Raw genomic sequence first — 15,941 nt, 5'->3', positions numbered from 1 at the left:
ACAAAAAGACAAAAGCAGGAACAAGAAGACTCTTTGCACAGTGGCTGCACAGACTGCTTTCCTAGAGGGTTTGGCAGCACAACAAGAGGAAACTCAGAAAGGTATTTTGACATGATATGCGATAGAAGCAAATTTTCAAGAATTTAATGAGAAACGAGAAGTCTCATCGAATATTGAAATGGAAATGAAAGAGAGAGACAGAAAGAAACAAAAATCTGTCTGGAGAGCTGCAATTTCAATAGACCATGATGCAACAGCAACAACTACTTCAAGAAGAACTTTTCAAGCGGCAGCTTGATGACAGTAAAGATAAGTAGCGTCATAAAAGTTGTTTGTAATTCAATGTTCTGCTGTTATAATGTAACATCACAGGGTAATTAGCACATAGCACACTGCACTACTTATATCTGCATGGTCACCAATGCACACTACATATGCTAACTACATGAGTAGCCCGTTCTTTACCAGGGCAAATGAGATTACTAGTGGTTAGTAATCAGGGCAAATTGTCTTGTTACCAAGTATATCTATTTATGAACAAATCTTATAGCACAACGTACCTCAAAATGTGTTTGATGGTTGGACAGGCAGAGAGAGTATAGCCACTTCATGTAGAGTTTCTGTGTAGACAAGCCTTTGTACTTTGACTGGTTTGGGACTTGTTGGTCAGGAAAACAGTATACCCATTATCTCCATGTGGAAGTATGTGAGGATACTAAAAAGCTATGTAGCTGCACTGGGTTTCAGCTATTCTTGTAAGACTGCCATCAAACTTACAATGTTTCTATATTTCCATGTTCTGCTGTGACCATAACACAACTACCTCATCACACATTGGAGCATAAACCGCCCTCTGTGTTCTCTAGGAAGCCTCTTGTCAGCATGAATCACAACCTTGTAATGTTGCTCATGTTCACGAACATCTATGGCTAATTAAAACTCTGCACATACGCATTGATGTCATAAAGCATGTACTGCAAACCCTAACTGATATTTATCCTCAGACTGAGAACAATGACTCATCTTACTTGTAACTCTCTTTCCACATCACCCAAAACGTAGATTTGAGCAAATTTAGATTCTTCATTAGTCAAAGGGCACAGGCAGCCAATGAGGTGGTACACTTGACCCTGCGCTTTGAAGCAAGAATTCCATTCATTGCAACCTACTGATCTCATCTGAAAAGCTGTATTGTACTTGCGAATATTTGCAAGGAAATGCCTAGACTCTTCAGTCACATAGAAGCAGTCCACTCAGCAATAATACTGTATCTTGGAATGGTGTCAGTTGCACTCTTCCACTACTGGAGCACATGGCTGGTGCTTCATTTCTCCACTTTTTTTGTGCCACAATTGATGCAAACAGTTGACATGGAGCCAATGTTACATGAGACAGGAGGTTGTGCTGCGTCATAGTTGAGAGCTCATGGAAATTTGGTGACTGTTGCACTCTCCTTGCTGCATGTCTCTCCCAATCAACGTGAAGTCGTCACTGTCTCATTACCTCTTCTTCATGAGCGAGTGATTCGGCAGTTCAGTCATGGATAGTCTCGTCGCTGTCTGTAGTCACCTGTTCATGAGCCCGAATGAATGAAATAAATTAGAATCTCGCTGTTCTTGGTTTTTTGTAGAAATCAGGGTTCTAGCCAGGGACCTTAAGGCGTAGCAGGCCACTATGCCTTCAGCCTGGGCCACCTACGCCTTGACAATGACCACTATGCCATCCATCGTTGTGGCTATGTCACTACCTATACGGTTCTCAACTTGCTAGTCTCTACCCAGTCCTCTCCCAAGTTGTCATTGGAAGGACAGCCTTTGATGCAAAGTCTTGTTCATATAATTTGTGTTCAAAGAGAATTGCAGCTGGGTATAGTTGACAACTAATCTCCAGTCCTGTTCACGTTTACAGGGAAGTGGCTAATGAAATTGGATTGCAACAGGTGTGGGTGGTACTTACCTCCTTAATTAAGTTACTAGCTAACTACAGAATCCAGGAAAGCACTTTCAGTGGGTTGGTGAGATTGACCTCTGGTTTGGAAAATGTTTGATAAACAAGTTGACACCGTCTTACCCCACCGGAATGCGGTGAGATAATGAGAGCAACAAAGCATCAAAGACTTGCCTTCAGACCTTTTCCACCAAAAGTAGACAGAGGAGAAGGAACTAGCTACAGAAAACTACATAATTACTGCTGGATCTTGGTAGTTTCTACTTTCTCCTCGATCTGAGAGGTATAACAGCAAAATGTAATATTGAAGGTTTTACCAACCAGAACTGGAAATGCAAGGCGGAAAAAGTAATTAGAATACATGCCCCAAACTGCAAAAATGGCACACCCCAAACTTGGCATACCCCAAACTTGACCCCCCTGCTACCTTGCCACAAACCTGGCTAGAACCCTGGAAATTGACACACTCCCCATGTAGTGCTCGGTGCAGGAAACATGTGAGTTGGATTCAGTGCAAATGCAGTCAGAATTTAGAGAGAAACGCAAGCGCTAGAAGAGTGGCTTTAATTGGCAAGAAATATCCGATCACTGGAAGTGTTGTGAAGAATGACAACATGTACAGTCTACATGTAACTGGTGCAAGCATGTGTTCGAATAAACTGGAAGGTGTAGCGTTTGTGTCATCAAGAAATTTTACTAAGGAGTCAACCCCTTGAGAGGAAACTGCGTGCACTCTGGAAGATGGTGACACTCTCACTGTCAGCCTCCACTGGTTCGGCATGCACGAGCCAAATTCGGTTAAGATTAGACTGGGGGTGGTGGAGACACACTTGGTCAAACATACACACAGACCACTCTCCTTTACATATATAGATTGTAACCTGCATGGTCACCAAAAATGTCCACAGACACCAAGTGTTTCAACTTTGTTTACTGCACTGGGTAACCAAGCAAGAAGCTAAGAAACAGAACCCAAAGTTGAAGCCTATTGAGGATAATGAGCATAAACCCATTCCAAAAAGACATTCAGGGTCACCCTCTTCAGCACCAATTTCAAAACTTGTGGGGTCTGGTAAAACGTCATCTTCATAACATTCGTATCTCTCACAAATATTATCAAGTCCACAGTAAACAGTGTCTACAACACTTAGCTTGCTCTGTGCAGTTACTCTCCAACATCCCTTTAAGTGAGAAAATGCTTGTTCTACAACTCTCCTAGTACAAATGACAGAGTAGTTGAAGCTCATATGGCTACGTCTCATGGCACTTTACTACTGTTGGAGACAAAGAAAAGCATCAGCACCTAGAAAGGGTCTAATTTCCTGTCCATAGATTATTCTTGAATGGCTTACATGAAGCCAGTCCCCAAAATCAATGTTTCATTTCAAGGTACTGTGATTATAGGTGAAAGAATCACTTACAGATACAGGTCTCCCTGAGTTGACTAATGTGAAGATACCTCTTTTACTCACACATGCCAAATAATAATAGAATGAAAACGCTTGTAGCAGAAATATGAATGTCCAAACTTGACAGGCTTTCTATGTGCATGAAAGTTCCATCCAGAGCACCAGCACACTAAAAAAGATGATAAAGAGCTACAAAATCACACAACACTTGGTCAAGTTCTGAACCTGTAAGGAACAAATAAAAAATTTGCTGAAGGAACCGTGTGTCTATGCAGGACGTGGACGTCATTCTGAACAATAGCTAAAGCCTTAGACTTTCCAAAAGAAAAACATCAGCAACAGATGTGCGAAAACAGAGAGAGCGAGACAGTACAAGAGAATAGCCATTCGGTTATCTACTGGAACAGCTGCACGCATTGCAGTATTTTTCTTCAAAGGAAGTTGCAGTACAATCCACAAACTGTGCAAAAAACGCCCTTCGGTATTCTGAAGTAGGCACTGTATTAACTGTCTTCCCAGTCAGGGTACATCATATCAGCTTCCTGCCAAGGTTGTCAGACTTCTGACTCCCAAAATCCAGCTCTTTATGGAGCACGCCAAAATCGACATTTCTCCCTAAGCTTCAATATTTCCCTCAACAGTGCAGGAGAATATGTAGATTTCTGTGTAGATTTCAGAAGCAATAGCAGGTGTACAGCAGCAACACTTTACCTTCTGGGCAAAAAAACTACCAATGTTGTTGCCAGCAATAAACATAGCCTGGTCACTCTGAAGCATGAAGAAGACAGCAAACAAGAGCTTTTATCCGACGATGTGATGCCAATTGCGAAATCTAACACAAATGAATATACTAGGTGTGACTGCACATTGACATTAATATTAGCATACGCAATGTCAATGGAAATGTAAGGCTAATGTGAGAATGTACTGTAATTGCGACCTTAGAAAAACAGAAGTACATACAACACACACCACCATTGAATCTTAAAATACATGACATCTATATTTCATTAGTTACAATGAAACAGGGAGTCTCAAGGTAAACATTTAATGACATGATTGTTTCATAAACATAGTTTATGCATGTTCCAAGCAAATACAAGCATCTGATGAATACAGCAGAGGTGTAAGCAGGATTTCTGAAAGGGGGTTCATAATTTGAGAAGTACTGTCATTAGCAGTTGCATGAGCGCCACATTGCTGTGTTATTTGGCAACTATGTAATGCTTAAACTGCTAAAGTTCAAATTTCATGATCAGCCTAACGTTGACACAGGTACAGTAAGTAGCACTATAATTATCAGTTATTTATCTCCTATTTGCTATGGCAGTGCAAGTGACACTTCTGCAGTGCAATGTCGTACATAAAACCAAATACTTAATAATGATGCAGCTGCAGAAAGAGTCGTGATAATGCTAATAGAAAATTTACTGAACAGAGCTCTCAAACAATACGCTAAGCGCATTAATTCGCTATGGATGTTTCTTCATGAACAACTTGTACACTTGGTTTACATCAACAGGTGGAGCATAGTCCACATGGATAAGAGCTGCATGAGCAAGACAATCTTCACTCTGAGTGAAGAGTAGGTATGTGTTGAGTCAACTAAGAGCAGAAGCAGAATGCTCACAGGAACAAGTGCTGAGTGGTAGCATTGCAAAAAGCTGCAAAAGTACACATAGATTTGGCATAGTGCAAACTCCAGGTGCCAGGTGGTCGGTCCTTCAGGGACTGAGGACGAGACCGTTAGAAATGTTGGCCCATTTTCTTTGCCAGCATTATCTATAAACACACATGTTTGCACGCGGAATGATACAAAATACTTTCAGTCTAGCTGAAAAAAGAGGTTCATCTGAACCCCTCGAACTCCCTCTGTATACGCCCTGATACAGTACTGTTCAATATATTGGCAGTGAGAAACTACAGCAAAAACCAGTTGTAAAGGCAGGCATAAGTGCAGTGTGGTCCCATAAGAATACATAAGCAATGGAGCCAGTCCAGCTGGTCCAGCAATATAGCCAGCAGCTCTTTGCCACAGTCTTTTAGCTGGTTCATGCTATAGTTGATTGAATAACTAAAAACTTCTACATTGTAAACCAGACTAGTATATCACAAAGTACTTGCTACTGTCCAAAATAGAAATGGAAAATCTGACTACTGTGGTATGCGTAAGAATGCAGCGCAAGGTCTGATACCTGTGGCACTTGTGTAACAATCGCCTTCTTTGTTATCTTAAGAGCCACACTATTACAGTCAGCTAGGGTTAGAATAAATAAGAAGATAGTTCATTCTAGCTATTTGGCCAGCTCTTGATCAAACATGGCCACATCTTGACCAATACTAACAGTGGAAACAATTCTTGCCTGGATGTTTACCAGGAAGATTGCATAGTTAGAACATGTGATTGACCACCTTTGAATTAAAGAACAAACTTAAAAACACCACCTAGTGTGGCTGAAACATATTCTGTTCCATATGCTCCATATGCCCAGTAAAACTAAATAAAATGTTTGTGTTGCTACAACGTCAACAAAATGAGATGGTAGAAACATTAGGTGTCCTCTCTATCACACAACATGTAACGCGTGGTTACCTTGTCACCATATTTCATTATGCGTGTATGCTGTTGTTTATATGCATACGATATGGTATTTATGGTATTAATGCTCTCTCCATGCACTTACATTAGTTTATATGTGCTTACACGCGTAGGACTAAATGTAATATAGCTTACACTCATAACTCACATGTAAGCCACATGTATGGACGTGATACATGCAACCTCATTATGCATCAATTCAAGAAAACCAGAAATATGTTATCTTGTTCGGATACTGCACAAAGACTAGCAGTCAAAGAAACTCTTAACAAAATTTTCTTTCAAAAATTCAGTAGAAGTGCTACCATATCAGTAACAATAAAGAAGCAAAGAAAGCACTCAACTCATTGAATGTACAGACAAAAAGAATACCACAACACAAAACATATATAAAACAGAAATATAACCAAATGACAGCTACAAACTGTAATATGTACCTGGTGTCATAGCCAATGATAATAACATTCACTTTCTGCTTAGCATCAATTTGTTCTTCAGCAGCAACTCTCTGAAGTGTATCCACCAGCTCCAAATCACTACAGTTTGCTACGTGAGTGGCGTGTGGCTCCCAATTTTCAGTCAACATAAGACCCATTGGATCAACCAATTTTACTCCATTATCCTGTAACACAAATCACCCGTGCTAAGCACAATCATGTTCTAAACACATATCCAAGCTTCTTACAACATACCTCAACAGGATTGTGAGATGCAGTAACCATTAGACCAACCTCCACTAAAACCAAGTCAATGTTAAACCTATATCTCACCTCCAAAATGCACCTCTATCATAAATTAGCAGGTAACCTCTAACAGCACTATTGACGCAATATTGGTTGCATCCTGTCACATACAGTGTAAACACATACCAAACCAAACTATGCCAGTTGTAGATAACGGTAAGGAGCAAGTTAACATCATTCAGCTCAGATCAGGTTAGCTCTATTGCATAATGTGCATACGACCTGATCCACCCTACTTTACCCTTATACCACGTTCACATTAGAGACTTCAAAACCATGCCAGGTATAGTAGAAAGTGATAGTAGACAGTCCAAATCGGCATCAAAACAAGGCCTTATCAAGTATTTTAGTAGAGTATAGTAGAGTATAGTAATAAAGTCTTGAAGAAAATTTACCTGGTCCAGCTTAATTTCTGAAATTGCTAGTGTGAACAGGGTATTAGAGACACACCAAATTGACGTGAAGGTAGCAGTTTAGTCAAACAACCATGCACCTTGTAGCTATAACAGAAGATACAATCTAAACACAAATTAAAGCATGCAAAATGCATAAAGAGCATCTATTCTATTTGCCTGCTTGTATCTTTGCCCACTTGGGGAAGCTATTCACGTGTATGTTGCAACATGACTATGTTCCTTACTGTCTAACAGAAGGAATTGTGGTTCCGATTGTTAAAGATAAACTTGGGGACATTTCTGACTTAAAAACTATGATGATTAATGTTGTCTTCCGTTATCTGTAAATCCTTGAACTTATCATAGCTGGAATATGTGAGGAGACGTAGACATCAAATCTTCAGTTTGAATTTAAGTCAAAACATAGCACTACAACGTGCACTTTTTGGTTCAAGAAACAGCAGAATACTTCAATAAACGAAGATCTCCAGTATACTGTTGCTTTCTGGATGCATCTAAGGTGAATCAGTCCTGACATTTATAATAATAATAATTTATTTTTATCACACCACATCTGGTGTAGTTCCCTCATAGGGGCAACATAACACACGCACATGCATACAAATGACATACTAGTAACTAACACACAACCTACACATAAAAATATTACCATCTACCATATCCAATCCGTGTCCAGGATAACTAAGTCTAACTGTTAGCAATGCTAGTCCTCTCACAAGTTCATTTCTTGCTTTTTCTAGCCTCCAATGTGCTCTGTACCATACAGTAATCATTCACGAAACGCACAAATGTGTTATTTCCTCCTTGTTTGGTAATCTATTGCCATTGAGAAAACTTCTAATTCACTAGAGTGTTTCCATCGTTTCTGCTTGAATGTAATCACGACACTCTTTTTAGTGTTGCAGGTGCAGATGATGCTAATTTGCATACTCAGTACACACACACACACACACACACACACACACACACACACACACACACACACACACACACACACACACACACACACACACACACACACACACCACACACACACACACACACACACACAACACACACACACACACACACACACACACACACACACACACACACACACACACACACACACACACACATGTATAGCATTTGTTGTGGTCCAACAAATCCAGAAATTCTTCCACTATAGAGTCCTTGTCTCATACCAAGCCCACGACAAATACCTTTTCGATATGCTGTGTTAACAAATGTCTCTACTAGACTTCTTTCAAAGTTCCAAAAATGACTTCCATATGCAAGAACTGGAAATAGTTAACTTTCCATGATCTTCATACACACATATTAGGAACAACTTCCACCAAATCGGCTAATGACACCTTTCACAGCAACATAAAATTTCCTTTTCTTGCCTCCAATGTGCTCTGTACCATACAGTAATCATTCATGATGATGCCCAAATGTGTTATTTCCTCCTTGTTTGGTAATCTATTGCCATTGAGAAAAACTTCTAATTCACTAGAGTGTTTCCATCGTCTCTGCTTGAATGTAATTACGACACTCTTTTTGGTGTTGTATATCAGATGATGCTCATTTGCATACTCAGTACATATATCTAGCATTTGTGTAGTCTAGCAACATTTGGAGACACTAGTGTTATATTTCGTCTGTGTAAGTCAAGCACCCCAGGTACAGACCTGCTATTTTAGCTCCGACACTAGAAAAGCTAAAATGTGTCAAAAGATCATATATAGAGAGATTGAATAGAGATAGAAACAAAACGCTCCATTGCCGTAATCCATTTCCAATGCCAAAATGTGAAGAACAGTGGTTGTTCCACTTAACTTTCATTTCTTGACATGATTACCACTTGGCAAGAAATTTAACCAAATATACAGGAGTCCCTCTATCCAGTAACTTGTTAAACAGACAATAAAAGGAAACTTTATCATATGCTTTGATAAATCAAGAGCACACACATATACTTTTTTGTTACTATTTAATAGGTAGTAGTCAACAGTCTCCTTCAAAACGAAGGAATAATCTGAACATCCATGACCCTTTTTGAAACCAAATTGTTGTTGACTAGAGACATCAGCATACCGTGCAAAAAAGCCACACATTAGTTCCAGTACTTTTGATATTATAGACAAAACAGCTATTCCTCTGTAATTGCCTGGATCACTGGCATCACCATGTTTATCTTTAATGACTGGAACAACATAAGACTCCAAAAATTGAGTTGGGACTACAGAATGTCTTAGGCAAGCAGTAAAGGCTGCACTCATGTGGATAGCTAATTCACAGCCACCATACCTAAGGTGTTCTGACTCTACTTCATCGGGTCCAGCAGATTTTCTTACTTTCAGTTGACGAATTGCTAAAGAAATTGTATGATTTATTATTGCTGAGAATTCTGGAGTGCTGATACAAGAACATTAAATTGAGGATTCGCTGGTGTCAAATGGTGGCTGAGCAGTTCGATGCGTTCAAACGGAGTACAACAAGAAATTCTGTCGCCTTTGCTGTTTGCTGTGTACATTAATGACTTGCTAGTCCAATTAGCTCAATCAGGACAAGGATGTTTGACTGGACACTGTTGTGCTGGAACAGTAGCTCATGCAGACAATATTTGCATTATGTCAGTTTCTGTAAGTGGACAGCAATCATTGTTGGATATGTGTTTTGCTCTTGCAGAAGTCCATGACTTGAGATTTAACTTCGAAAAACGATTTTATTAGATTTACAAGTGGTGCAAGTAGATGGATGTCTCGTTTTCCTGTTCCAGATGTGTTCCTTGGAGGCTGTAAATTGGAATTTGCTCATTAGTGTATGCATCTGGAAATGTCATACAATCCAATCTGCATCATACGTCCTCGATCGATGCTGAATTGAAAAGATTTTTTCAGTCTTTCAACTCCTTCCATGTCTTTAAAGGAGCTAGTCCAAATATTCTGTCATTTGATTAAAGCTCATTCATCCACATTGATTCGTGACGCACGCGCAGAAGGCACCACCTCACAGTTCTGATTGATATTTGAGCTTACTGCAACGTGCATGTGCTGTAGAGAACTGAAGCCACCCGGCCACAGACCAGAAAATAACTCAAAGATCATTAGAAGCAAGATGAAACGTGTGTATGACTTCGACTTTGCTATCAACTCTCCCGGTTGTATTCGTCTGACTCTGTTCAAGGAAATCCTGGGACATTTCGTGTCCCAACCGGGACGCCGGGCCAAATCCCAGGACAATCCAAGGATGGCTGGCAGCTACAAGATTTAAAAAATTGAAGCGATTTGTAATGCTGAATCCTCACCATTTAACGGAAGATGACGTTCCTGGAGCCAAGTTAGTCATCAGCCCATCAAAATGCAAGGCATCAGAGCTTCATAAGTAACTTGCTAGTTGCAGCATCGCTCATTCAGGTATCAGGAAAGTGAAACTTGTGAAACAGTACAGTACTTGACAGCGTTCTTTGGGTTACCTTTTTTATCTGCTTGCAGAGTGAAGGCTGTCGTTACAGCAGGTGAGGACTAGAAGATGATAAATCCAAATGATGGTGTGCACGAGAGGAGGAAGTTGGAGGAGCTCCAGGAGGCAGGAGCCAATGACTACCGTCTTTCTTCGATTAAATGCCACCCTCGGATCAACAACACCCTCATTTAAACACTGCAGCTGAGAGTACAGATAAAACTAAATGCAGCCCTCGATTAAACGCCGCATTTCGTCTATTGCTCGAGTTTTAAGAGAAAATCTTAAGACTCTTAGAGGCATACGTGAGGCAAACGTCTCTTTAGACTATTCTGATACTGTTTCACAACATGATGTCTCAAAGTGTGAAATGCCTACCAATATGGTAAGTGTTATTCTCTTGAAAAGGTGTCAAACCTACAGCAATAAACGCCGCCCTCGTTTAAACGCCGCAGTTAGAGCTGTAGCTAAAAAATAAAAGCTGCGGCATTTAATCGAAGAAATACCATAGTCAACCTTTCCGTAGTTACAGCTAAGGCCAGTTCTTGAAGAAATGGGTGGAGTTCGGAGTTTGAACTATACTGTACTTCAGAAGTCCACTCTTTGAAAAGTTTATGAATATGTTAGTGCAAGCTTCAGCACTAAAACTGGTAAAGCGTCAACTGTTACGTCTACAAAGCCAGGAGCATTGAAATCTCTCACGTACCGGTATAGACTCCATGCTGCTGGGTACGTACAATCATTAGAGCACAACGGCGGCCTGACTAATTTTCATGCTACTTTCAAGTAAACGTCAAGCCAGCTATGAAGACTTCTGAGATATATGTAGTTGTCGTCAAGTGAACGGTTCATTTGCCCATATTATGTCAACCACATGCACATGCAAAGCTGGGTAAATGAACACAGTGTTTACTATTGATTATTATTGTAGTAGTTATATTGGTGATGATTGGCAGATGGGTCTCTTGAAGCTCTGGGGAGAGGATTTATTCCAGCTTCAAAAGTGCCACCAACGTCTCATCTTTGTCAGTGGAACAGACCATCAAAATCTAGTAGACCAAGTGTTATTGCTGCATCAGAAATGGATTTCAACAAGTTGATGCTTGGAACTAACTGTAGTAGCAAAAGTGAGTGAAAAGAAAGTTTGATGAATTTGATCCCAGAAGTCCTGAATATAAGCTCTTGAACAGCTACTGCAAACATCTGAAGGGGTACTAGTAGTAACTGTCATAATAATAGTAGGACAATCCATTGACCGTAATTTGTAAGCAGCAAGCCAAGTAGTGCTGATTAATTTTATAAATAGCTGCAGCAAGTACATATTCTGTCGGCACACTTCTCCTGACAGAGAAAATCATGACATATTAGAATCAGTGAAGAGGTTCCTTGCAGCTGTAGTCACAAAATGGGTGGTGGTGACCTGCACACTATTTTATGTTCCATGACATTGCCACAGCTACTGAACACATTAGTTGCCTTCCTTCTTTACCCAGGATTGTTCGAAAGACTTGCTCACTGAGAAGACGACCCTGCTTAGTTATAGATGGAACTATAACTAAGCTATCACAATTTTGCTTGTAAAAATTTGTTTCTGTTTGACAGACAACACATTTGCCTCTTCCACTAAAACTGTTATGAAATTTGATTGAAACTTTTCTGATAATTCAGAAGGTGCAGTGACAAACTCCCACAGCACATCTGCAATGGAAGTATCAATGACACTCCTAAGTTGTGGTGGCTTAGCACCTACACCTGATTTTGCGCCACTTGCTAACCAGGACCACAACCACAACTTCACTGAATGAGGATCCCTGTGAGTCAGTACCATGGTTAAGTTTCTGAAAACCACAATAAATATGGGTATCCAAAAGGTTGAGGTTGGAGACATGTATCAGATTGCAAATGTCACCTAAAAAACAGTGAAAGGAGGTATCATATGAGTTGAAGTACAACCCTAATGACAGTCCGGAATACATGTAATAATGCACTCCATGGCAATGGAGGGTGTGCAGTCAATGGCAATGACGTTGGACTTTGTTGAAAGCTACGAGTCAAAGGACTGGGACTTCAAAGAAGTCACGTGACTTGCGAGGAGCGGTATACTAACGGGGTTCTAATTGCTCCAAATCTCTGTGGCTGACTATGTACACCAAAAAATGACCATATATGAGTATCATGCTTCAGGAATGTATGGTATGCAAGCAAGTAACCAATCACCGACGCGTTGTGTCGCATGCGGCGAGGGACAATGGCTGGGCAGCCAATCACTATGCGCTCGTTCAGCATGAGAGAAAATTAGCCAGAAAGACGTCAATAATTTTGATCACAAACAAACAGAAAGGTAGTGCTACCTGAAAATCTACGAGCATCCAATCTTGCTGCTGCAGTATCCACAAACGTGAAGAGTAGCGTGCACGTTACGCAGAGGTTTGTTACTAACACGTGTCACCAATACTGATACAGCAGATATATATTGTACGTAAAGTGATACAATATGTATTTATATAGACAGTTTAGATTGTAAAAGCAATAGACAAAGACATACAGAATCTATAACTACAGCGTTGGAAAAATTGGAAGTCTGACCGAATCCTGTCTAGAGTAGCTATAGAGTGTAGTATGTATGACCTAGAGTGAGGAAAAACCATTTTGGGTAGGAATAGGACATCTCTACAGTAACTAGAAACAATACAGCAAACGTTTTAATCAATTTGAACTTCAAATAGAAGATATTCATAATTTAATTAATCAATTAGTTTTGCACATGACATCTCGTGACAGTGCTGATATTAAAAATGAAGGCTCTAGGGCGAGGGGAAGCAAAGTGACTGGTGGGGTGGGAGCACCCAGCAGGCGGTACTGTGAACCACCCTTGCCGGCGTTGCCAACAGGAGTTGAGACAATTCATAGGGACGGTAGCGTTCTCTTCTATCCTGTCTACAGTTGGTGGAAGGAGCAGTCAGCAACTGGTGTTCGGGTATACTCTGTGTACTGGTGGGGAAAGGTAAATTTCTCCCAATGATATACACTTGTACTGCTTCGTAGCTTTCATTTGAAGCGACGCTCGATGGAGGTTCACGTATTACTAGTGTAGCTACAGTTGTAAAAGAGGATGGGGATAAACAAGCATTAGATGTTCATTGAGCATTGAATCAGGGAATAGCACCAGACAAATGAACACCAACAATAGATGAATGAGGAAAAGTGGCACCAGAGGAATGGAGATCATTACCACAAGAATAAAAACAACATCATTCTTTGTTTGGTGACTGAACTGTCAGATATTATTGTATCAGGAGAATAATATCTGACATAATAATATAGTACATAATAATATCGTGTTGAAGGTGGTGTGGAGTGTGTGATATCTGTACATGTAGTGTCAGCAGAGTGTGTGATATCTGTAGTGCTAGTTGCAGTTGTTAAGTTATTGATGACAGAAACTGGTGCAGATATATCATATTTTCTTCCTGTCATTGTCTCTGATGCACAATGTTCTTGCATTATGCACTGTAATCAAAATGGTGTTTGAAATTTGTCATAAATGCACAAACAAACCAAATCTTGTCAGCCACAGGAATTAGATCAAGGGGTAAGGGTGATGCATCAAGAATATGATAGGATTTTATGCGCTTGATAGCTCTTTCAACATCCATTCTTACAGCTGCAATGGCTTTTGTATCTTCTGTGTATGAGAGTTGTTTCCGACCTCGTGTGAATAGTGTGAATGGTGGTATGAAGAGCCCAATGCCTTTCTTACTGGTTTCATATGTCAAACCCACGATCAGCCATTATTGCATCACCTGGACAAGCTCGTCTAGCAGACCTGACATTAGAGTCAACTCAGTGTCTGTTAGGCATCCACCATGTAGCTTCAAAACAAAAGTGACACATCCATTGAAACTGATGCCTGCCAGGCCTTTTAGAGCATTTTCTTGCTTATATTCTGACCACGTTGACCTCTGAAGTTGTGGGTCGAAGGGTTTGTTGATTGGGATCTCAGTTACATCTAGTCCTGCTAGTCACGCCCCGTTGGCATCAATGATGACACAAACATCTGCATAGCCAAAACTATGAAAGCTAGAGAGCATAAGAGAATTAACTTCATGTCTTTCCATCCACCAAGGCAAATTAGTCAGAACACAATGAAGCAAGCAAAGCTAAGTATTAACTGTCCTTAACACTGTTATCATAGACACTTGAAATCTATCAGCTAAATCATCTTCCAGCAAGCCAACTTCCAGTTTCAAGCATGTCATCAGAAACTCATTTATTAGTGATAACTTTCGATGAGGTCCTGATTTCGTGTTGCCTTCCTTCAACCGGTTAGTACTTCGATATCCATTTCCTAGTCATGGGTTCAAGAAAAAACTGTCAAAAGCAATTGAATCAGGAAAGTCCGTATAAAAGGACACTCTTAAACTACATATTGTCTTGATTCAGCTAAAAGAAAACAGAAGTTTGTTCAGTTCTTTTTCGTGATTGGTAACTGTTTCTTGCAGATCTAAAATAACTTAGTTGAGCCGAGCATTCTCCAAATTTATGTACACGCTTCATATCGTAGCTTGTCTTCCACTGGTACTGGTACTTCTGGTGAGTCTATAACTTAGTTGTTTCTTTCACCTCAACCACTTTCCCATGCACACACAGAGATGGTAGAGTGTAGCTCACTTGGCATTCCATTCACGAAGTGTACAAACATGTGCCACCTTGACTTTGAATCCCACCTCAAATCGTTCAACAGCTTGAAGCTAAAGCCAGCAAAGGCGTAAATGTGGCCACCAGGCATCTTTAGGCAACTTCCAAATAATCTGACACTCGTACTCAGTAAGCAGAATAAGATGCCCGAGGCTAATCCAGAACCAGATTTAGCCACCATCATCATGAATTATTAGCTAAAATAGAGAGACCCACAAAGACTATTCTGTCATGATCAACAGTGCATCTAGAGTATTGGGTATCTGCCAAGATCTAATAAATTAACATTAATCAATACTTGCCGTCAGTAAATGCACACTGTGAGTGACCCCATACTCAGATTTGGTGCCTAAACTCGAATCCTTGCTATGGCTGGTGGCGAGAAACTGAACGTTACGTTATTAATTAATGAAACAGCACTGTACCTTTTGTTTTCTTTGAACGTAACACAGCTAGCAGTCCCATACGATACATGACTGCGTCTAGTTTGTCAGCCCTGCAAGTAAAGGAAAAAATATAGAAAGCTCAAATAGGACAGCAGACTTCACTACACTAACTTTTCCCTGAATCCTGCGGTTCCATAATTGTAAGTAATTCCTTCAAGCTTAGGGTGTTGCCTTGCTCCAAATTCTATCTTTTTCCTGTGCTTCTCCATAGATCTTGGATCTTGCTATAGCATCCG

At 40.2% G+C, this 15,941-nt stretch overlaps 1 protein-coding gene across 2 annotated transcripts in view; it reads right to left on the bottom strand.

The window, feature by feature from the left end:
- Window positions 1-15,941, bottom strand: part of LOC134180203 (phosphoacetylglucosamine mutase-like) — a 26,171-nt gene extending 10,230 nt beyond the window's left edge. For both annotated transcript variants that reach the window (XM_062647314.1, XM_062647306.1), the window contains exons 1-4: window positions 15,817-15,941; window positions 15,685-15,755; window positions 6,648-6,691; window positions 6,393-6,577 (exon numbers count right to left, since the gene is read on the bottom strand). In XM_062647314.1, the coding sequence (XP_062503298.1) occupies window positions 6,393-6,577; window positions 6,648-6,691; window positions 15,685-15,755; window positions 15,817-15,914 (398 nt within the window). In that variant the 5' untranslated portion in view covers window positions 15,915-15,941. The remainder of the gene's footprint in view (window positions 1-6,392; window positions 6,578-6,647; window positions 6,692-15,684; window positions 15,756-15,816) is intronic.

Source organism: Corticium candelabrum, chromosome 1, assembly GCF_963422355.1.
Source record: "Corticium candelabrum chromosome 1, ooCorCand1.1, whole genome shotgun sequence".
Classification (NCBI taxonomy): domain Eukaryota; kingdom Metazoa; phylum Porifera; class Homoscleromorpha; order Homosclerophorida; family Plakinidae; genus Corticium; species Corticium candelabrum.
Note: the sequence above shows the minus strand (reverse complement) of the source record. Positions and strands in the feature narration are given on the sequence as shown.